This window comes from Anas platyrhynchos, chromosome 14 (assembly GCF_047663525.1).
Source record: "Anas platyrhynchos isolate ZD024472 breed Pekin duck chromosome 14, IASCAAS_PekinDuck_T2T, whole genome shotgun sequence".
In the NCBI taxonomy this organism is placed as follows: domain Eukaryota; kingdom Metazoa; phylum Chordata; class Aves; order Anseriformes; family Anatidae; genus Anas; species Anas platyrhynchos.
Window position 1 is genome coordinate 11,193,046 of NC_092600.1, and position 24,074 is coordinate 11,217,119.

A 24,074-nucleotide genomic window follows, 5' to 3' on the forward strand; every position below is an offset into this window, starting at 1 on the left:
CTGCCAGGAGCCCAAAAGCTTTGCTCACATTCACAAGATGGAGCAGAGATTTTGTCCCCACTGCCACGCAAGGAGCTGCCTGGCCTTACAGCAGCAAGGAGGACAGGAGAAAACGTAGAGCTCCACGGCTTTAGAAAATGCAGCAAAAAAAATGGATAAGGGAGAGGCAGAGGTCAGCCTTCCTGCTTTGCAGGCGGGTGGCAGGGAGGGAGGATTTACCCCCAGACACCCACCTGCTGAGTCCCAGCTGCTGAAGACACAGCTCGAGCAGCAACATCTGCACACATCTTCTCCTCACCTATCCATCCCCTGCAGAAGTTACAGGGACTGTTTTGCAGCCAAAACTGGCATGAATTTAAGTTTCTGTCGCTGGGGAAAAGAAAGAGGAGGAAGGCAAGGCTTGTTCCTGTAAGAGGCTGGCTAGGTGCTTAACAAAGCTCCCAGTTCTGGAATTGCTTTGTGTTTCTGCAGTGAGATGCGACCCGGTCGGCACAGACACAGCGTCGTGGCTGTCGCGACGAGCACGACAGCAGAGCTGTGCTGCTCTCAAACAGGGGGCTGTGCTGCTCTCAAACACCACGCAGGGTTTGGCTCTTGCAAACTGCAAGCGACTGTCCAAGCACTTTCGGGGAGGAAGCTCGGTACAATGCTTCAAGAGCGTGAGGCCAAGCAGGAAGGGCCAGTTTGGACTGCAAAGCTCCTGCCAAGTGAAACTGTAAAGGCACACAAAGAGCTCTCGGAGCACACAGGGACTGACAGCTGAAGCCCAGAGCCCTGTTCTGCTATGGCAATCCCGTGCTGGGGTCCTCTGCCTGCACCCTGCCATGGCTCCGGCCGCTCACCCTGCGAGACATTCCCGCAAGTTGTAATCGCCTCCTCTTGTTAATAAAAATCTTAAGGAGCCCGACAGAGTTATCAGCTTTTTTTGTTTGTTTGTTTTACAGAAAAAGTATTTCAACTTCAGAGAATTAAAAGCTGCGGATGCTTTACATAGCCCAGCAGCCTAGTGCATGGGATAATGAACATTTCTTTATGGTACAGGATTTTCAAGAATGCCCAAGTCTCCCGTCAACATCCATATCAAAGGGGTGGCAATCCAAAAAGTCCCCAGCTAAACAGGTCAGGGCCTGCCCACAGAAAATGCAAAATGCTTTTGTAAGGGAGGTACAAAGACTAGCTACAAAGCTGGTCTATCTGCAAGCTGTGCGAGTTGCATACCCACACAGCGGGCCAGCGAGAAGAAACTCTAAGCTGATTAAATTAACCATCCCCAAAACGCTCTGGCAAGGCAGGGTTACCTGCATGGTACAGTGATTTTTGCTTTGATCTCCAGGAAACATCTGTTTATTCAGAAGTCCATTTGCTATAGCAACCATGGTTTATAGAAAAGGAGTGGGGGGAAGAAAGAATTCCCTAGTGCTTCACTGGCAAAGCCGTACAGCCACGAGAGGAGTGGCGTTAAACACCTAGGGCCAGATGGCAGTCTGAGTAATTCCTGCAGCACCCTGCAGACTCGGTGCTGGAGCATCTCGACAGGCTGTGCAGCAGGGATGCCGCTGTGGGTAGGGACACGAGGGTGTCCCAGGAGCAGAGATCTCCCGCGGGAGTGCCAGAACTCCTCAGTCCAAACGAGGCTCTCCTTCCCGTCTCTTATCGCTCCTCTGGCTGCAAGAGGAGGCACTCGGAAGCAGCAGAGATACCCAGAAGCAGATCAAAAGGCCCTCCCTTCCTCTGAGGTCCCAGTCTTTTTGTGTTTTGGAAAGAAAAAAAACAAAGAAACCCTAAGTCACAAGAGGGACACGGCACGCGAGGTCTGCTGTTTTTCTTTCCCATGCACTAAATGCCATCAACACAAACTCAGCACCATTGATTCCAAGAGTTCAAAACCCATAACTTAGTCCCATTCCTCAGTTGCAAAATAGCTTTAAAAAGTTGCACATACGCTGTGTGAGGGGTATTTGCCTTTGTGTTTCAAAGTCCTACATCACCCTTCACAAAAAAAAAAAAAAAAAAAAGCAAAAATGTGGCCCAGCCACAAGGGCTAAACCAGACTTTTTTTTTTTTTTTTAATAGCTCAAGATTCTCAGCTTTCATTTGGTGCCCCTATTTCCAGCAGCTGGGATTTATGCAAAAGAACATCAAATGCCACAGGGCTTATAATAAAAATAAAAGAAAAATCATGAGAGCTCCCAACACTGCAGTTTTGCAAGCCTCAGTGGGCTGTTTTTAACCAGCACAAGGCTGCTTAGCCTCTGCCACAAGCAAAGAGCAGAAGATGGGGAAGGAATGGAACGAGACAGCAACCCCTGGCTGAGGGCACTGCATCTCTGCAAGGGATTTATATGCTAAGGAATTTCATGCTGCATGTTGTCATGTCACCAATTTTATTCTTGGGGACTCACTGGGGTCCTCCAAGCCCAGCCTGTGCTTCCCAGTGGGCTTCGGCTGTGTTTTGGGTGAGAACTGGGGCTCTCCTCCCTCAGCATGGTGTGGATCAGGTATGAAAGCCAGAGCAATTTGCTGCTTGCATTTCAGTGCTAGGTACTTAAAGAAAGCTGCTCCAGGACACACCACTTCCCTTTGCACAGAGGACTTTTGCTCCATCAATATTGTACGTCCCCTTCTGGCTCCCCAACGGGCACCCCGCCTCGCAGCGAGGAGCCCCTGCAGCAGCAGCCGTTGAAGGCCAGGTGTCCTCTCACGTTTTCCTTGTTACTTCAAGAGCCAGGGAACAGCCAACAGACTGATTTAGCAAGAGCCCCTCTCAGCACCATCAGCTGAGAGCACTTGTGGCACAGACCAAGCCATAAATTATTCAGAGCCCAAGCGCTCCTCCTGCCATCCGGGAGGCAGGGCACATCTGCTGTGTGATGGCTCCTGCCCCTTCCTCGCTTTGAAAATCACTTTTCCATGCCAGGCAGCGAGCACAAGCAAACCAGAGAGCACGGCCCTGCTCGAGAAGTGTGCCCCCAGCCCGAGCCACAGGTCCACAAACCCACCTTGCAAACAGTCCCCTTGCAAATGGTGCAGGAAACAACTGGCCAAAACGACAGCACAGGTAGAAATTGGGATGGGATGGGGGAGGCTAGACAAGGAAAGACAGAATTTATGTCCCCTGCAATGCCAGCGACCGAGAAGCAGAAGCCTTTGAGGGTCGGGACAACCTGGTAGTGACCAGAAGCCTTCCAGCAGGGTAACAGCCTGGCTTATTTACTTCCCTCAGAGCCAGTAAAACACTAGAGCATTAATAAGAACAGCCTGAGCAATGAAATGCAAATGCCACTCAAATAATTAAATAAAGAGGACGATCCTCTCCCCAAAACAATGGACGGGGCTGTAACGCCTGCCCTCACGGGACAGCCTCATACAGGAGGCTCTTGTTCCATTAGCTTCAAAGAGGCAGTTTAATTTTAGTAGGTCGGCGAGCATATGACATTACAAAGCACTTCTCAGACAAAAGCGGAGCAGAGGAGATCTGCAATCCATTTTCCCTTCAGGAAGGAAGGCAAAACTTCCTATTGCGGGGAGGAGGTGGAAGGGAAAGGGGAGGGGGCGGACATTTCAGCAAGGCCAGCGTGCAAAATTCAAGCAGACCAGGAGAAAGCAGGGAGGGAAGAAGCAATAGAGCAGAGAGGACCATAAGGCAGCCCCATCTCTCACCCAAGCTCGGTATATATTTGCCTTTTTAATTTTGCCAGGATTTATTTTGCTGCAAGTTGCAATCTGTCCAAATCCCAAGTCCCCTCCTAGGAAAGATGTTTGCCTTCCACTTCCTTAGAACAGCACATATTTACTCTTGTGCTTCAACATGCCCACGTCTCAGCATCATGACTAGCAGCCATCCAAATACCAAATCTCCCGACAACTTGCACTGCAAACACAATTTAAGGGGATGTGCCCTTCAACTCTCCAACCCCCCGCCCCACACCTGTCCCACGGCAGCACGCAGAGAAGCACCTTTCAGACCAACCTTCCTCTGCTGCTAAGGAACTAACAGAAAAAGATGGGGTGAAAAAAAGCGTACCTGCTGGGCTTGGGGAAAATAATGCAGGAACCTGCTGTTCCTGCCCAGCATGACTAGCCCTTGCACCAGCCCGCGGGGTTGCATTTTGTGTCCCCAAACCTCCACAGCCAGGGGAATTGAGCTGCGACTTTCCCTTGTGCATTACAGGTGCTGAGCCAGAAATAGGGCATGAATCAAACAGTGGGGTTACCCTCCCACCAAATCCTTCAAAACCGAGTGGCTGAGTGGGGAGGAAAGGCTCCCATCGGTGCTGCCTTTTCTACCCTCACAAGGTCCAAAAAGAGAAAATCGAACAGTTCTGGTTTTCAACTCAGAGTGAAGATCTCTTGAACTCCCCTGGGCTATTTATAACCAGCTCGAGTTAGAACATAGTTTGCCTATCAAAGAAAGCGGGGAAAATCCAGGCCCTGTTCACGCAGCGAGCAGAGCACGGCCTGTGAGTCATTTCTAGCTCACTCCGAGGCTTCGGGCTGCTCCAGAGGTTCTGCTTCACCGTGCATGAGCCATTTCCTCCCTGCCAAGCGAGAAGTGTGCAGCTGTACAGGTCACACCCCGTGAGTCTCTTACCCAGAGCTTGCCATCCCAGTAAAACGCTCCCAGCAGCTTGACGATGTGCCGGTGATCGCAGGTCGCCAGTATTTCGATCTCCACCATGTAATCCTCCAGTTCATCCTCGCTCTTTGTTTCGATGACTTTGGCAGCCGCTAAGGCACCGGTTTCCTTATTCTTAGCCTGCAAGACAAAACCTGTATGAGTACAGAGGCGAGGAGAGCCAGAACACACAGTACTTGCACAGTTCCTGCTCGGCCGATGCGTGCTCAGCACCATCCACAAGGCAAGCGCAGGAACCTTGCAGATGTCTCGCTGCTCCCTCAGCCTGCCCAAAGCTTTGGGAGGAGGACAAATGCTGTGCAGGGGCCAAAGCATCCTCCCTCCAGTCTCTAATGCCCCACTGCTTCCCATGAAAAGAAAGAGGCTTTCGTACAAGGAGTTTTTTCCTAGGATAAGGAGCTTTTTCCTATTGTTTGTAGCATGAGGAGAGATGGAAGCAAGAAAATCTCAGAGTCTAGAGGCCCTCATAAGAATATCGTAGGCAGTATCTCCAAAACCCAACCAAATTCACAGTGCAGATATGAACTGTCAACAGCCCTGAGCATCCCTACACTCCCTTCATCGTCAGGACTTTTCTGCAATGTGTGAGGGAAACGTGGGGATGTCCTCCTTGACAGGGGAAGCAACAAGAAGGGTGCATTTCCCAGGCACTGGCCAGCATTCCTGGTGTTGCATTTCAGCAGGCTGCTCAGATCACAGTAAGAAAGATACTCCACATGCTCTCCTGTTTGCCTCCTTCATTTTATAAAGTCCCTTTAACCTGCTTACTGCAACGTGCTTCACCAAATAACTAGAAGTTTGTCCAAACATCTTTCTTCTGCTGCTTGGGAAACCTTTGCTGACTTTCTCTTCCCTTTCCTTACAATGAACCCCTTAGTGACATTGGGTCAGTGACTCTGACCTCGCCCTAGGTTGCCTGCAGCTCTGCCTGCAGAAGCCAAGCACGGAAGGTGCTATTGCTATTGCTGGAGGCACCACGCGCTGCTGCTGCTCGGGGGCTCTCCACCCAGCGTTGCCCACAACCCTCCCCAGAGCTATCAGGGCAAATTTGCATTTTTCAATTGGAAATTTGCACAACTTCTAAAAAAAAAAAAGTTGGAAATCCACAACCAAATGCAAAAAGGTCGTTTGCAAGAGTCAAAGGGCTCCGCTATCAGCCGTGTCACGGGCTGGGAGCGGGGGCGAGATGGCAGACACAGACATTGACTCAGGAGCTCAGCGCCATTCCCCGAAGTGCACTGAATCAGCAGGTTGAGAAATCCCCATCAGCTCCCTCACCCCGCTCCTCCACCCACACGGGAGAGCCCCCAGGGCAGGATTTCAGCTCCTTGCCCATTTTCTATTCTTCATGCCCTCTCCGGGCTGCAGAGCCCCAGCAGGGATCAGGACTGCTTCCTGGGGGAGGAAGCCCTGGCAGGGATGCTCGCACTGTAGGAACAGTTGGGACCTTTCTGACTGCTTTGCAGTTTATGTATCTGTGTTTGGAAAACCTAGGCGGGTGCTTACAGTAGGATTAATTCCTAGTGTAAACACCCCGAGCCCCGCTGAGCAGTTTTACAAGGCTTAGGTGAGAGCGGGGCTGTGTACTGCCAAACAGGCTGGGGAGGGCAGGAGGGAACGAGGGAAAAGCCATATAACGGAGGGAGGGAGGGAGGGAAAATAGGGGAGCCCTGCCTCTCTGCTGGGTTTTGAAGGCTTGTTGAATTCACACTGGTTGGCACGCACAGCTGGGTCTTTACTACAAGGGACAAACCCATTTCCACCTGGGCTCGCTGCCCAAATGCAAGACAGCAGCTCAAGCTGGTTTCAGAAGAAAATAGTTGGTTTGTGTGTTGTGTGTTTTTTTTTTCCCCTTTGCTCAAGCTTGCGCCCTAATAAGTTGCCACCAGCAACCCTGAGGAAGGCAGGCAGGCTGGGGCAAGGTGTAAGGGGAGAAGTGGAGTTCTGGGGAAAGCACAGCACTTCCCAGGCACCACAAGAAGTGCCCCACCGTGTTTGCTCTACACTTAGGGCCTTGGGAGAGGGCCAAGGAGGGGAAGTAAATATTGTGAGAGAAGGTGGGGCTTCCCTCCGAGGTCAGCTATCGCACACGCAGGGTCCGGGCCAGCTCAGCCCTGCCAGGACTCAGGGGCCCTGAAGGCACCTGAAGAACTTAAGGGCTGAGAGCCTGGAGCACCCAGGGTGTTCACTCTCATGGGACATGCAGTCCTGGTGGTCCCCATGGTCCAAGCATCCACTTAACCCGCAGCCCCCGTTGGCACAGGGCAGGCAGGCTGCCACCCCACAGGGCCACCGCTGGTGCCACCAGGAGCGGGCGCAGAGCTGCTCTGCATGCATGGCAGGGCTTGATCTACAAAGAAATTAAAGAAACAATAAGTGATGTGAAGGTCTCCTGCCCAAACACAGGTCTCCTCTCCTGTGCTGTGCGTTTCGGAGGCTCTGAACAAAGACCTGGAGGATGCAGCTTTGTGCACCCGGCTGCAAGCTGTGGGTGCAGGAGCGATCGTGGCCCATGTGCTTGGTGGTGACAGTCTGATCTTATCCATGGCTCCCCTGCGACTAACGGCAAGTAGCCCAGCAACCCACGGATGTTGCTTCCTTTCTAGATACGAACCCACCAGCACACTGCCTCGCTTCCAGGCCAAACACAACACAGGTGAAATCAAGCTACCAGCGGTCAGACGGCTTGGTCACGCTGGCAGAAGCGAGACCATCATCTCTGAGGAGAAACCAGCTCAGGACATCACACAGTCAACGACACCAGAATATGAGTCTTTGAAATAGCAACAGCAAATTCACATGGGTTGGGATGTGAGGAGGCAGCACGGGCAGGAGCCCTGTGCCTCCCCTGGCCTTGCAGAAATGTCTTGCAGTGAGTGCTCTCACGTGCCGTGGGAGCGCAGTTCCCAGGAGAAACCGAAATGCCTCGCGGCCCCGTATGAGAGCAGCAGCTGAAGCAAGAAGGTGACCTGAGACCACAAGCTGAGCAGATCTTAGAAAACAAATCTCCTCCAGCGTGACCCCTTACAGCACAGACAGGAGACTGGTTCCCACGCAGCTGCCACCGAGGGGACCAAGACTCCACAACGAGGCACCGCTGACCCCTGCCAAGCTGCCCATGGTCCCACTGAGCCCAAATGCAGCCTTGCTGTCACAGAAGCCCCCCAGCACACCGAGGGACAGCTGTCCCCCCCTGACAGGCAGACGGCTGTGTCACAGCCCCTCGCAGCAGCCAGCCCCCGGAGCTGGGCCAGATTCATACAGGCGGCGTCAGGTTTTGGCTAAGCCTGCCGTGCGGTCTCTGGAACTCACATCTGGCAATTTCCTCCAGCTTCTCTGCTGGTATTTTCCTGCATACGGCGTATTACAACAGAGATATTCTTCCAGGAAGGTTTGTTTGGATGCTAAATAGGCCAAATGCTTACAGTGCCATCCCCGCAAGCCAGTTTCAGACATCTGAGGCACAGGATGATGCTTTAGGGCTTAAAAGCCTTCTCTGATTTCTGCTTGTCCTTGTGCAATAGGGCAGAATCTGTCCTGAGACATCAGCACGAAGCAAAATACAGCCCGCTCCAACCCCAAAAGGCATAGCTAGCAAGTTTGCAGGGGTAACCTGCACCTCCGGGGCTGTAAGCTGCTGGCCTGGCCCATTCTCCTCGCAGCGAGGGGACCCAGCGCCAGGCTCAGGAAAGGCAGCACCCACTGCTCGCTCTCCAAGGGCTGTGGGACAGAAGAAAAGAGCTGTCTCTCTACAGCTTCACCTCTATCTTAAGCTTCAGCGGGGGTCAAGCCCCCATTTTGAAGCGATGGAAATGAAGATTTCTCTCATCATGTTTCCAAGACCATCAGATTTTCTGGTGAAATTTGTGGACAGAAGACAAAGAACCACCCCTGACTGCTGAGGTCCCAAGAACAGAAATTGTTTGATGCTCGTGTGTGTGACCTATGGCCAGTCAGTCAAAAACAAACCAAAACAACTAAACCAAACAAAACAACAAAAAAGCAAGCATGCAATTGTCATTTAATTCCTCTGCTGGGCATTTTAATTCCATGGACAATTTGTCCCTGGAGTGCTAATTAGTATAAAAATAGAGCAGGCAGCTACCAGCATACTGCCCAGGACGTGCTGCTGAACCACAGCTGGGTTCATTGCAGTCTCAGCATTTAAAACCCGAAATGCTGTCAGGGCTGGTGGCAGCCTCTGTGCAAACCAAGGTGTGCGCAGAGGTAGGCTGACAGGTCTGTGCAGAGACGGGAACGGGGCACGCATTGCACAAGAGAGCACACATCAAATAAAAGTTATCCAATAAACCACTTCCAGAAAGCCACGCCAGGAGCCAAGGTTCGGGATACAAAGCAAGAGGAAGAAAGGATCTTGCTGGAGCCCTCTAGAGAAAGGCGGGTGCTGGGCACGCTGCTGCCAGGCAATTGGGGGCAGGGAACAAGTAGGATCACTCCTCGAAGGCAGAGGTGCTGCTTACTTCATGGGTTTAAGGGGTAAGAGGTGACAGTTCAGGTGACAGGCAAGGCTGTTTGGCCTTTGCCTGTGACTCACCCTCTGTGCTATTGTGAAATCCAGGCTATTTTAAGCCTTTCCAGAACACGTTACCGGCAGGCAGGATTGCTGCCCTTCCTCAGGCAGCCCTGCTGCCAAGGCACAGCACGCTGCCCTGGGAGCTGCAAGGAAACCCCACGCGAGCCCTCCTTCACCAGCGACAAAAAAGGGAGCAGCACGAATGCTCCAGGTGGTCCCACGGGAATTTTGTCTGGGCTCACTTGCCAGCGTGGCTGGTGGCCCAGGGGTCTTCCAAGCCTGGGGTGACCCTTTTGAAGCTGCTCTGCAATAATGTGCCACCACGTTTCTGTCCCTTCCCTCCATGTGCTGGGAGCGCTGATGTTTCAGACCTCACCAAGCTGTAGAAGCAAAAGGGAAAATCCCCATGGTCTCCATGGCTTTGGGGGTTGATAGTCCTGGCTTGACTTTCCATGCAGCGTATTCCCGCTGCGTGTCTTTGTATGCAAACAACTGCTCGTTTAGATATTTCTCAGGGATAACATAATGATTAATTGCCTTCCAATGAACTTTGCCTGAGCTGTCTGCATCAATAAGCGCAGGACAGACAGGCTCAAGTCAGTGTTTCCGTTATTGTTAAATAATCAATGGGAGCTGAAATTAATTCCATGTCTGACGAGCCCCATGGAGCCACTTCAGTTTGTTACAATAACTCGGGATTATTATTTTTTTCTTTTGGAAATGTTGAGTTTACCCCTGGCACCAGCCAGCAGAGACGAGAGGGTGCAGCGGTGTGTTTGGGGCAGCGGGGCACCCGAGGGTGCTGTGCCCTGCAGCCTGGGCATCTGTGGGAGGCAGAGAAGACCCCGGGCTCACATCAATCCAAGGAGGAAGGGAGGCAGCGTGTCCTGCTGCAGGCAGTGCTGAGTGATCCCACCTGCACCCAGCCAGCCTGGGTTTAATCCCAGCCAGACCCAGCCTGGCTCCAGCATGGGCCTCCCAGGAGCTCAGCTCTTTACATTTTGAGCTCACAAGTTCTGAATTCAGGTGCGAAACACGTGCTTGGGGAAATTACTCTGAGCCTCATCCCGACATGATGTGTGAGGGTGCCAGCAGGCTCCCTTATCTGCCAGAGGGACAAATGCAGCATGCGTGCAGCGAGCCCTTCTGCCCCGCCAGAACATCACACCACCAAGCTTTATTTTCTGAGCACCCCTGGTAAAGCAGCACCCACGCTGAGGTTTGTCTGCAGGCATCGGGCCGGGCTGGGCACCGACCTCGTGGCTGCACCAGCGCTGCCGCCCTGGCAGCTGTGGCAATACTTTTGCAAGAGGCAGGGGGAAGTGGAAGTGGCTTGCAAAACACACAGAAAGGCGTTAGTACAAACGCAGCAACGCCTTCCTCTGGTTTGACACGCTAGGGGTAATGGAAAGAAACACTGCCAGAGGGTTTGAGCAAGGGTTTCTTTTCTATAGGGGCGTGTGAAAAAAGTGTGACCAGAGCACGGCACGTACGGCCCCTTTTGCCTTAGAGGCTCAGCAGGAGGCAGGGAGAGCCAGCAAGCCCAAGCAGCAGTACATTAGCCAAGGAGCAGAGCTCTGTGCAACGCTGTGAACCTTGCACCCGAGTACAGCAGCAGAGACCAGAGGAACGATGGGGAGCTTCTTTGCAGATACACCACACCATAACCCACCTACAGAAACCAGCTGGTTTCTCAGGCCCAGCACAAGCGAGAAATGAGCAGAAACCCGTGCAAGGTTTGAAGAGATGGAAGAGTGGAAAGGTCTACATGGATCTAAAAACTTCAGCCCACAGAGACCTCAAGTCTGGAAGCGCAAAGCATCCCTCAAACCACCTGGAAAGGCACAGCGCCTCAAGTCAAGTACGCCTGCCTTGATCTTTGCTCAATCAACACCACAACATTGGGGAAAAAAAAGAACAGGAAAAAAAAAAAAAGCCATGAAACCAATTCTGAGTTTCCTAGCAACTTTCTGCAACAAGTTCAGCACATGGAGTGCTAAGGGCCTGGCCGTGGGCTGAGTGGCTGCGTGCCTGAGTGGCAGGGAACAGGGACATAAAACCCCCAGCCTGAGGGGTGGTGTGGGGTCAGAGCTCCCCATGGCCAAGCACTGCGGCACTGAGGGTGGGCTTGAGCTAAGATGCATTAGAAAAGCCCCAGACTTACAGACAGCAGCACCCCAAGGATAAGAAGAACATCTCCCCCTCTCACATGCCCCCAGAGAAACTGGGCACTCAAAAGGAAAAAATTAAAAAAAAAAAATGAACCTAGAGGCATGTTGGGCAGGGATTTTCCTAAGGGACAACAATTGCCATGTGCTTGGGAGTGAAAGGCTCAAAGGCTTCTCTGAGCTTTCTCTTCCACGCAGCTGCCCACAGCATTGCCAAGCTGCGGGCCATGACACAGAAGTCATTGTCAAAATATTTAGGCCATGCAGAGGGATCCCTCTCCCCCTGCACACACAGCGAGCAGCAGCTCCACAGGGCTCAGGACAAGCCTCTCTTGGACTCGTGCAGGGACAGAGCAGTGCACGTTTCAGTGAGTTTTAAGTGACCATTAAGTTCAATCCAGTTTAAAGTTCACCCTGGTTTAATATTGTTGCACCACAACTCTACAAGTAAAGGTGTAGTGTCTTCCCATTCCTCCTTCCCTAAGAGGTTTTATGGGGGAGAGAACCCTTCAGCTAGTCTAAGAGACAAAGTCATGAAATCACCTTCCCCCCTAATTTAAAGAAAATTATAAAAATATATTAAAAAAAAAAAAGGCAAACCAGCAGATTAGCATCCCTCCACAACATCCTTTCCAGGAACTGCACGTTAAAACCCCCATGAATCAGACTGAGCCCAACTCACTCGAGAACCAACCAAGCGTGGTGCAACCTCAGCTGGTGAGCAGAGGTTTGCAAGCAGAAGAGACGTCCTGCAGCTTCTCCTGGGCCCACTCTGTGGAAGCCAAGCTTACGAGGCAGCTGCATGACACCTCAACAATTAGTCCTTTATTACCCAAATTTCAAAACGGAGCATTTATGGTCTGTAGCAGGGAGAGCATTAAGCACTACTGCCGCCATAAGATCTGATAACCCAAACGTGGCTTTCTGAGCTGCATCTGGAGAAGAAAGGAGAGCCGCACGAGAGGCGTGCTTATGAATTGCTGTGGCACGGGGCTGAGCGTTATCTATCTCGGTGCCTGTTTCAAACAGAGAGCTGTTTGAAGGCGAATTCAAATGAAGTTTTCCACTGCGCTGGGGGCAGCGTGGCAGCCTGCGCTCCCATCCTGTCCCCACCCCGCGAGAAGAAAGCGCTATCAGGGAGCCAGCATCCCCATCAGCACACGCTGGAAAGCCGAGATAGCGTTTCACAAGAGACACGAACACAGCAAAACAATCCCATGGTTAGAAGCACGGTGAGCCTCCTTCCAGCAGAGCCCATGCTTTTGTAAGACCGAGCCCTCTCCCTGCCAGCCCAGAAGAGCCTGGACGGATCCATCTGTTCCTGCTGACACCAGTGCAACTGCCTGCAGCAGTAAATCTCCCATCCCTGCGCCCAGTGGGTTTTGCAGGAGCTGCAGGATTTGTTTGAAGCACTCAGGCTGAAGCTCATGGCTGCAGCTGGAGCATCCTCACGGTCCCGAGCCCAGCCCTGTGCCAGCAGCCAGCTCACAGCACTGCTGCCGCCATCCTCCCTCCCTGCACACACCCACAGACGTCGCCTTTGCACCAATACAGGCCCAGCCAAGCGTTTTATGAGATGCGTCTTAGGTGTTTCTGCAGCAAAAAATAACTCTGTGTTTTTAAGGCTGTTTGGAAAGGGCCTGAGTTAGGAAATTGTATTTTTATAGGCTCACAAACGTTGGGGTACTGCAGACTTCACAGGCTAGCACACACTGCTTACAGCTCCCAGTCAGCGGCCTAATGAGTGATGTAAGATCATTGATTTAATGAACTTTGGACGGGGCGGGTAACACATTCTATTTGGTGTGCAGTGCGTTGCTATCTATGGGCTGCTATTGCTTCCTTATCACAGCCACTGGAGGTACCAAAACCAAGAGATTAGTAGAGTGAAAGCAAGGAAGAAAGTCTCTCCCCACCCCCTTCCTACTTTTCAGCTTCGTTACCCTCTGCAACAAGTTTTGCCGTTTCCTCATACCACCAGGTCCCTCTTTTGCAGAAGAAAAAAAGTCTTTATGTAGAAATAGGGAAATCCCACTGGCTGCAGGTTGGTTCCTTAAGTTCTGCCATATGCATTTCAGGCTCTACTGCAGGCTTGATTATTTTTAATTAACAAACATTTAAATCAAGCCTGTCCTACTTCTGTAGACGCTGTGTCAAACCAGTTCAAGTTTGCTCAGGAACAGCTCCTCAAGTGTTTTGCAGGCAGTAACACCAGCGAAACCACTGCACAGCAGAGCCCTTCTTCCTCCTGCTCAAGCTTGGCATCATAAAAACTAGACCTACTAAAACAGACATGTTTTTCTTCTATGAAAATCAAAATTACTCCCAGGTCAGAGCTTTCTGGTTGGGTTTCAGACCATTCTCTGTACAAATCCCATCTTTCTGCACTGCACAGGGACCATGGGCTCCTACAAGCAAGCACGGCATGCAGGAGGCAGGGCAGGATGCAAGCACAGGAGGATTATATCATATCCCCGTGCTTCCGTGTGTGGAAAGGGGGCGGAAGGCAGGCAGGAACTCCATTCAAACATCCTGAAACTCTCACAGCCAGACAAACACCCTGACTTGCTCTGAATGATTGCTTTGGTGTGAAGAGCAAATTGACTCAAGTAACTTCAAGGGAATTATTAAAATAATGGCTGCCTGAGTTTTCCTTTTGCACAAGCGTTGTTTGTCTTGGGCTTTTTGGCAGCTGAGCAGAACAATAAGGCAAGCCCAGTCTTTCAGGTCACCATCCTATATACATCCTATATCATCACCTAGGGTAGATATTTAGAAAGACAAAGGAAGAGAATATGCAAGTTAAATCTTTGCATGGCAGGAAACTACTCCATAACAATGCTACTGCCTATTATCTAAAATGAGGCTTTAGAGTAGCATGTCACCTGAATAATTGGGGAACCTTAAACAAACAAACAAACTTTTGCACAATAACTTCAGCCAAGATGAAGGACGGGCAGAGAAAAGCTCAAAGAAAATGGAGAATTAAAAACCTGAACTATTATGAAGCATGAAACAGCCCTTTGCTTTGTCACAAGGTTAGTCCCCTCCCCACGACCAGCCACAGTAAAACATCTCTAAAGCAGACAGTTGTCTAAGTGGATGTTAACAACTTCACCTACACTTGGAGTGAACTTTGGGTTGTAACCACACAGTCTGCACTGTATTGTATGCTACAATCCCCATTCTTCTCTGGGTTGAAGTAGGGAGCAAAGAAGATGGAATTGGGGTTGATAAAGTGTTATCTGGCATGCTGACATCCTTAGCCCACCGTACATAAAGTTACTGTGGGAATTTAATATATTAATATCAGGCTGGAGTTAATGGCATAGGCATTCAGGTACGACAACAGATTTAAAAACCAAACCAGCCACTTTCAAAGTATGTTCACTCTGAAAAGTTCACTATGTAGGATATGTTAAACACATTTAAAATAGCGGATATATAAATCAGGTGTTCGTCAAAGTTTTCATTTGTCTCAGAAGCCTATTAACTTGTTTTACAATGTTTACCTCATTCCTATCATCGCATGAGAAACCTTAGCAAATACAAGTAAATAATTACCCAGAAGAGTGAGCGTTGCTATATACAAACTGGTTTTCAATCCACAACACCAAGGAAACTGGTAACAGATGCACTAATTGCTACCGGTGCTACTTTTAAAATTATAAATATACCAGACATTAAATTATGATTATAAGCAATTGCATTTTATTAGCAGAAAGGATCCTTCACCAAGGATTTCCACCCAGCGCATGGAAAGCGCACTTTAAGCCTGCTTTTTAGAGAGTTTCTCTCAAATAACATGATAGAGAAAATAAATAGATAAAAGCCGGAGTGCTGTGGTAAAACACCCCTGTCCTGATCTGAAAACAACCAGCTTCCTTCCTGACCTTCTCTGCAGTTACTACTTATTTCTCAAGGCAGTGCCTTGCTGAATGTTCCAACGAGGCTGTCAGAAAGCAGCTGCCGAGCAGCAAATTCACAGCTCCAACTCCAAATTATCTTTGTTACGCAGCTTGCCCCTGAAGGCTGGATCCCCAACCTGCTTCTCCAGCCAGCCCCAGCCAAAAGCCTCCTGTCTCAACCTCTCAGAGATGACCGGAGCATTTCAGCTACCAGGCGAGAATGCTGTTTCTCTGGAGAGCAAAGTACAGCTGAGCATTTGGCCTTTAAAACCCAGCTCCCCAACACGAAGGTTAAACTGGCACAGCACTGGACATGTCCCCACTGGTGAGGAGCTGAGCTCCTCTTCTCCCTCTAAGTTTCTTTTTGCCAGCAAGGACCACAGGAATACAAATAATGTCACCCCCGAGAGGCTCACAAAACTTGGAGGCAGCCCGGAGCCCGCTGACTTCCAAGAAACCTCCATTCATTGCACCGCCAGGTTTGGCAGGGAGCACCTCACACGCTCTGAAAGCGGTGGAGTTGGAGAGGGGGAAGAAAAAAGGAAAAGAGATGGGGTTGGGGGGGAAGAACTCTCCTCTCTCTTTTTGCCCCGAGCACCACCCCGCACTCAGCACCACCAGCCGCCCCAATGCCTCTGCTCCCAGGCAGGAGAGGCCGAGAAGTGGCTTCTTTTCCCCTCCAGCAGCTCAGGGGACGTGGGGAGGCAGCGCAAGGTGCCGGGGGTCCAGCTCCCTGCTGCTCCCACGGCTTTTAGGGCAAGGAAAACGATCGGGGGCTCCCTCATCCCGACGGGGCGGCCGCTGGCGAGGTCCCCCCGAGCCCTTCGGCTGCGCACCCACCTTGTAGACCTTGCCGAAGGCTCCGTCCCCCAGCTCGCCCACCACCTCCCACACCTCGCCGGGGTCCAAATCGCGGCGGACGTGCTCGTACTCCTTGGAGCGGCGCTTCTCGAAGGTGGAAAGGCGAAGGATGCGGCGGAAATTTGCGAAAGCCATGTCCCTCCCGCTCCTCTAGCTCCTGTTCCTGAGGCTCCTGCTGCTGCTCCTCCGTGCGGAGCCGGGAGCCCGGCGGCCCCGAGGTCCCGGTAGCAGCCTCCGAGCGCCCCGGGGAGCGGAGCCGTGCCCGGAGCCGCCGCCGCTCCACCTGCTGGCCCGCCCGCAGCCCCCGCTGCCATTGGCCCGGGCCGGGCAGGGGCTGAGCAAAACTCAGCGGAGCTCAGCTCAAGTCAGCTTTAGAGGATGGGGATGGAGGGCACGGGGTTGTTTCAGGCTCGCGAGCCGGTTTGGGGGCGAGAGGGAAGGCGCGCATCCTGCCCCTGGTTAGAAAAATAAATCCCTCGGGAAAGCCGCGTGAAAATCACGAATTGAATGGGGACACCTAGGGGAAATACCCGACGGTGCAGCCGCCTTCGGTAGTTTCTGGGGCCAACCCTTCCCCAGCTGCGGGTGTTTTGCTGTGCGCCCCGAGGGCGAGGGTCGGGGCTGGATTCCTTCCCCCCGCATCCCGCTGTGTGATGCTGGCAGCGCCCCGCTCAGCCTCATTAATCCCCTAATAAATCACACCCGGGCTGATCGCCGGCTCTCGCTGCCTTTGCTGTTAAGCAGAGCTGGATTTATCCTGGTGTGAGCAGCCCTAGCATTTCGGCTGGGAGCTTCCCAATAGTGATGCTCGAAATGTTATTTAAATCCGCAGTTCCTGGAAATCCGTGCCTGTGCTAGAATTTCAGCTGCGCTTTTGAAGTGAGCTTTGTGTTCCCCTACTTATTCCCCTCTCCCTTGTGGGCTGTGGGAAAAACAAGCTGAAAATACAACCCAAGTATATCCCAGAAACAGAAATAATGAAGAACTTTTTAAAAATTTAGCTTCCTGAGTCTTGGATACTATGCAACATGCAGATTTGGCAGTGCTGGAGTAAGATTAGAATTAGAGCAGCTGCTTTTCAAAATCACACACCTTTTAATCTTATTTTTTTCCAGTGTTATAGGTATCCTCTTTTCAGTTATTTATATCAGTAGCAGTGTATTTACTTTATTGCAGAAGTGGGCCTGGGTGCTGCACAGAAAAATAGAAACGGTGCTCAGATGGCACCCCCAGAGCTCACCCAGCCCAAGTTCCCACCTGGGGCAGGGGCATCATGGCACGCAGCGGGACAGGCAGCAGTCTGTCCATCTGAGTGCTGGCAGCCTCCCAGGATGGAGCAGACACCACCTCCCCCAGTTACCTGCTCTGGGACACACACCATCCCAGGGGAAGTTTTTCCCAGCTGCTACCTGTGGTCATTCCCCTTGCTCCCCTACCTCCCTGATCAGTGTTTGCATCACTCATCTTCATAATTGCCACCACAACGGCTGAGGGCAGGTATTGGGAATCTCCATCCTTATCAGGTTTGGTAAAGATAAGTCCTGTGCCAAAGGGCTCACAGTGTGGGCAGATGCCCTGCAGCCTATCGGAGGGTAATCTGGTCAGATAGGAGGCCACACAGGTGATTTCTCTGCTAGCAAAAGTTTTGCAAACACACATTAACCCTTCCGAAGTTTTTGAGCAACTCGGATACAGCACAGCATTTTGAGGGCAGTGGCATTTTTTATCCAGTGCTTGACACCCTATAACCAGATTTGCTGTCTCTTCACAGCCAAGAGGAACCAGCCATCTGCACTCTTTCCACCCATTTCTTGCAGAAAACGCGCAAATGTTAAACCAAGTCAGCAAGCAGGCTAATCGTCTGCCTCCAGATTACTTCTCCTTACCATTTCCCAAATGATATATAGGAGAAAGAGAATAGAAACTCCAGAAGCAACAACAAAAACCCTTGAAAGTGTGCCCCAGGCTCACAGGAGCACCCTGATCGTGTGAGCAGACTGCCACGAGCATCACCACTGCGTTAAACACGACTGCTCGGAGCAGTCAGCACAACACGACCGATGGAGCAGAAGCTGCTGACTCGATGGTGAGACTACACACAGCTCTGCGTTTAAATGTTGGCTGCAGAGGGTCCTTGGACCGAAGCAAACCAGTGGAGTTTGGTTTTATTATTAGTGATCCTGGTATGGTTTAGGGGTAAGGACTGGGTTGGACTCATTCTGTATGGGAAGAGGAATTGTTGATGAACACTTCAGATAAATATGAGTGGTTCAGCTTCCCAATAGCTAACCTGAATAAGAAGTTAGCCATTCCAAAGCAGCCATCTCTGAGCTATAGATCACAAGGATGTTTCACAGGCTGGTATCAAGTACTCAGGTACTGGAAATCAGAAAAGTTAAAACCACGGCTAGCAGGAAAACCAAAGCCCTGCACTGGCTGCTCTGTAGGACTACCTCAGCCTGGATATACAAAATTTGAGGTACCACTTGTCTGAGCTTGAGATTTGCATTACAGTCATTTGCTTTGCTAGAGTAAGTCCTTAAATCTGTGTTATCTTGCACAATTTAATCAGACTTAATGCTCTTAAGCATTGCCAGAATAATTTCTGTCACTTGATTTTATTATGTAGTATGCTTTAGCAGTCAATGATAGGTGAGGCTTTGCCTCCACAACTGATGGGAAATCTTGAACACATGGAAAAAGCATTGAAGTGTGTGACAGAGGCTGTGTTCTGGTTCTAGGGCAGAGTTTTCTTATTGTGAGGGGTCAGTGCCTTGGTGCTAATTCTGTTTGGGAGCTGAAGCTGAGATCTGGGTGTTTTCTGCAGCGTCTGTACTTAGATGAAGCGCTCTGCTTAGTGGCAGTGGCACTGGCACAGCATTTCCAGTGCCTGGATTTTCAGGGCGAGAAAGCCCTAACAGCAAGCGCTTCTCCAAAATGAGATTGGCATTAATGCTATAAAATTACAGGCCCCATGTAATGTTTTGAAAAAAGATATAGGGAACGCTGCATCGCTTAGGGTTTAAATCTGGAGATTACAAACACTGCACTTCAGATGTTACAACAAATGCAGCGCTCCGTAATACTAATTACCTAGCCGCTAGCTGATACGAGCGCTTGGCAATACCCCAAAGAGCTTTCTGTTACAGCACACCCCAGCACGTCCCCCCTGCTCTATCACGCCCTGGGTGCTCTGGAAGTTACCTGGCCTGGCTGCTCCTGGACCTCATACGGCTTGTGGGACCGCTCGGAGCAGCTGAGGGGGATTTTCAGCTCCTACTGAGGGTATCCCTTTCCCCCTTCAATTGCCTCCTTCCCTATCTGTGAAACAGAAAAGGGTCCAAAATCCCAATAAACCTGTTTGATTTTATAGTATCACCACCCCCTGCATCCCAGCAGCTCGTAAAGCCCCCCGTCAGGCTTGCTAGCACTGCACAAACACGATAACCAGCTCCCAGCCCCAGTGAGTAGATAATCAATGTACAAAAAACCCGGGGTGGTGATAAAGGGGATCTTTACAGCTGTACAAGCAAGATGCCAGGAACACAGGGCAGGAGTGAGTTTCTGGCTCACCGAAGCTAATTCCTTAGTACTGCAGCAAACCCCATCATGTAATCCTTTCCATAAACCGACCGTGCTCCGCGCTACAAAGCAGGTGGGGTTGCTGCCAACAGTTTTCTCCACATGGGGCTGTTCGCAGATGCTGGTCTGCTGGTTCACAGCTTCCTCACGTCCTGCCTGCAGGTCTGGAGTCTATTCCCGTGCTTTTGCGAGCCACCGTGGTGCTCCAGCTCAGGCGACACCTCTTCCCATGGACTGAGCCACTGGCAGCAATACAAGAGAAAAAGAGTTGTTTTTTCCCCGATGTTTCTGGTTTACTGAAAAAAAAATTTTGTATCTTTTTTTTTTTTTCCTTTGGGGTGTTTTTTTTTTTTTTTTTTTCTCCCAGAAAAGACAGAAAATCATGGGTGCTTTAACGTTGCTTTCCACATAGAAACTGCATATGTCCCTTTCATAAATCAGACATCTCATTAATGCCATCTATTAATTCCGAACAGTATCTCTTGTCTGCTGCTGTGTTTTTAATTGCCTGTGCAACTTGTTTGGGAGCAGCGGGCATTTAAAACAAAATAAATCCTGCTAATTACTGCTCACAGCTTTGTGCAGACGAGGCCTGAGAGCTCACTCTTTTCCAGATCTGCAGTTTTATTGCATGCTCTGTTATGACAGGCCTGAATAAAAACCAGCTCGTGCTGCTATTTGACCTTCTGGACCACAACGTGATGGGGAAGATCGGCCTGAATGACTTCTGCATCACGGTGTGCATCCTGAGCCATGAGGAGCCCCCCAGCACAGCCAACAGCCCCAGCCCATCCACGTGCTGCTGCCTGTGTGCAGGAAGCACCGGGGGCTTGGTATTTCCTGCAGGCATGGCCAGAAAGGGGTCACCTTTATTCTCTGGACACGAGCACCGTCTGGTATTCCACGTATTCTTTCAAAGCAGGAAATCAGCGCTCGTGACCTGTTTCTAAACCTTTCTGCCCCAAAACAGAACCGTCTTGAGAAGGATTTCGTCCACCAGCACTGGGGGACTGCCGTTCAGCTGCTGGATGTAGATGGTGATGTGATTGTGTGTATTGGGTCTGGCTGGAATGTTAACTTTCCCAGCAGCAGCCCATACAGTGCCGTACTCTGCAGTTGTAGCTGGAACAGCAGTGTTATCACACCAGTGTTGTGTCTGCTGCTGAGCAGCAGTGGCACAGTATTAGGCCTTTCTCTAACCCTCTTAGGGGGTGGGCAAAAGGTGAGGAGAGAAACATCACTAGGGCAGCTGACCTAAACCAATCAAAGGGATATTCCATACCATGTGATGTCACACTCAGCAATAAAAGGTGGAAACAGGAAGAAGAGGGGAGGGGTGGGCTCTCGTTGAGAAGACGTTGGTCCTCCTCTCGAACACCGGCTGCGTGCGTTGAGGCCTTGCTTCAAGGACGTGGTCAATCATCGCTCATTTGTGGGAAGTAGAGAGTAATTTCTTTCCTCTGCACTTCCATATAGCCTTCATTTATTTTGTTTGTTTGTTTTCCTCCCTTCTTTTTATTTTCCTTTTTTCCCCTCCCTTTCCCCTTTCCCTTTTTATTTCCCCTTAGTTAAATTGTTAGTTCATGGTAGTCTTTATTTAATTATTATAATTATTTCCCTTTAATTAAACTATCCTTATCTCAACCCGTGAGTTGTTCTTTGCTTTACTTCTCCCCCTCCTCATCTAAAGGAGGGGGAGTGAGAGAGCGGTTGTGGGGTTTAGTTGCCCAGTACGGTAAAACCACCACATTGTGTCATGAGTTTCAAGCCACAAAGCTTCTCTTTAACATCCAGAAAGAAGAACTTAAGATATTCTAAGACCAATATTCCTGGAAATGAGGTAAAATTAGAGAAATTACAGTCCAGACAGAGGCCATGAAAATACCCCCGTATTTAAAATTAGTCCTTGGGAGGTGAAAAGTTTGCTGCCTCTGGGAGAGGAAGTCAGAAACTATGTGGGAGAAAGCAAGAAGAGCAGCCTGTCTTCTTTAAGGATGTAATTCCCAAAGTCTTAATTGGGAATGGTTTAACAGCAAAATAGCAAAAGGTAGAAAGTATTTTGGGGGGTAACAGCATCAGTCCCACTGGGGACAGCTCTCCAGTGCCCTCAGAGCAGCTTCCTGGACCAAGCAGCCTCAGCCCTGAGCTGCAGTGATGCTGTCCTCCCACCTGAAGCCTCCTGATGGAAAGGATGCTGTCGGTAGGAGCAGCCCAGCCATGTGATGCAGTAGCAAAGGCTCCCTGCTCTCCCCCTTTATGCCCATGCAGTGACCCAGATGTTATGGATTACCATGACACCTGCAAGTCGTTACAGAAAGGTGGAGAAATATCAGTGTGCCAGGGAGGTGCCCTGTGAGCCTGTAACATGTTTGGGTTGAGCTGGGGGCAATAAGTTCAATCCAATTTCTCCTGAGTGAGCTGGGGAGCCAGAGAAAGTTGGAGAAGGGGGGTGAGAGCTGGGGTGCTGGGTTTGCCTCTGTGTCTGAAATAACTGCTTATATCAGCCAAGGCTTTTTTGCTAAGCTAGGTATCCATCTTCAAATCTAGAAATTGAGCTATGTGGAATTTAAGATGTTTGCAGTCATCTTCATTGATAACCAGGAGGAGAAGAAAAGAGGAGAAAGAGGAAAGGGAGCAGTGGCTGACCTCCCAGAGGGACCAGCATGCTCCCAGTAGGCCCAACAAGACTTTCCCCAGCTGGGAACAATGCAGCCTTGCTTCTCCATCCTCCAGTTCACTTTAGAGACACCAAATAGGTGAATCACACTCGTAGAAGGTGAATACACCAAAGGGATGTGGCCCAGCAACTGCTTGTTCTGTTTTCTCCATTTCATGTTGCTGCTGCCCTACCAAGATGAATACCAGAGACTGACATCCAAGGAGGAGGAGGAAGGATGGGCACAACTCAGACTTCAGCCTCGTGCTTCACAACTCTCCCCAGGAGTACCTGATAGCAGCATTACCCCCTGCCCTGTACACTGGGGGGGGTCTCTGCCTGTCCCCCAGTGCCATCACACGCTGCCTTAGCGAGGAGCCTCCTCCCCGGCTATTTGGCGATGCTCAGATGCAGATGAGCACAAAGAAAAGCCAATTTGATGTTCAGCAGCCTCATCTCTCCAGCACAGCACCCATTTGGGGTTGTCAGCTTCCCCCTCCTGTGTTTTCTGCCTCAGTGTGCGTGCCTGGGGGTCGGGCAGCTCCCCTGCATCCTCGTCACTGCTCTTATGGGGAACAGCTCAGCTAAAGGAAACGCTGTTTTCTTTGTTAACTAAACCACCTAATTAAAGCCATGTGGAGGGAAAGCAAGAGAGGCGGTTTCTCTTGCTAAATATTGATTGTTTACGCTTTGGACACAGCAGCCCAGTGAATTTATTTCCCTTCTCACCTTACACTGAGGGCATCGCACCATTCAGCCTCCTCCAAGCTCACTGCCATTAAAGACCTCCCCTAATGAAGCTGCAAGGCTGTAGCATAAGGGATTAATTAGAACAGAAAATTCCCATCTCCAGGCTCAGCCACTGACCCCACATGAAGCCAGGCTTGAGCACGCCTGCAGCATGGCATCCCGGCTCCCAGACCTTTACAACTGCTCCGACTCCAGAGAAAATAAACCGAGCGCCTGAAAGCCCCACTTTGAGGGATTGTGAGAAGGGAACACAATGAACCACTCCTCACAAAGCTGGAATTTACCTTTATGCCCTGTGTTTTTACGAGCTTCCCAGCCAGATTCCCCCTGTGGCACGTGGGGGGCATCTGGAGTTCCTGCACTGACCGAGGCAGCCACCCCAATGTGAGCACCAGCAAAATGAGGTCCACAGCCAGGACAGTCCCTCCGTGCAGCAGATGTGATGCTTTTGGAGCTGACCACCAGGTACGAGTGCAGCACGGGGCTGCAGGAGCCCAGATGGAGCAGGATGGGTGCGTTTGCCAGCCCAGGGCACGGCACCAACTCACCTTCGGCACGCAGCCTGCAGGGATGGCGCAGCACCCACCTGGGGGAAAAATGCTGCACAACCTCGGGTAGTCAGATAGGGCTCAGTTAACTATGAACACGGTCACACTACAAACATTAATTATATTCCATGCTAGAAAGAAGGGAAACAAAATAGTCTATGTGACTGCTCTGCAAACCAGCATATATTCCCCTAAGCTCATACGGTGCGGGGTATGAACAAACACCCAACCTCACTGCTTGCAGCAGCAACTGGGAAAATTTAATTTCTCGTGCAAACTTTGACACGAAGTCCACTTCCTGCTGGGGTTTTGCTTAGGTTCACAGTCAGGTTGGTGTTCCCCCGCTCGCTTCACACACCAGGCTTCTGAACACCACAGAGTTTGGGGTGCGTGGGGCTGTGCATGCAGACACGCAGCGATGTAGGGTGAGC

The 24,074-nt window shown here is 50.7% G+C and overlaps 1 protein-coding gene across 1 annotated transcript in view; it reads right to left on the minus strand.

The window, feature by feature from the left end:
* The window catches only part of STK10 (serine/threonine kinase 10), a 47,297-nt gene extending 30,619 nt beyond the window's left edge, over nt 1-16,678 (minus strand). Inside the window, exons 1-2 of the mRNA XM_005009984.6 lie at nt 16,087-16,678; nt 4,592-4,756 (exon numbers count right to left, since the gene is read on the minus strand). Of these exons, the coding sequence (XP_005010041.4) occupies nt 4,592-4,756; nt 16,087-16,242 (321 nt within the window). The 5' untranslated portion in view covers nt 16,243-16,678. The remainder of the gene's footprint in view (nt 1-4,591; nt 4,757-16,086) is intronic.
* Between the last annotated feature and the right edge of the window lie 7,396 nt (nt 16,679-24,074).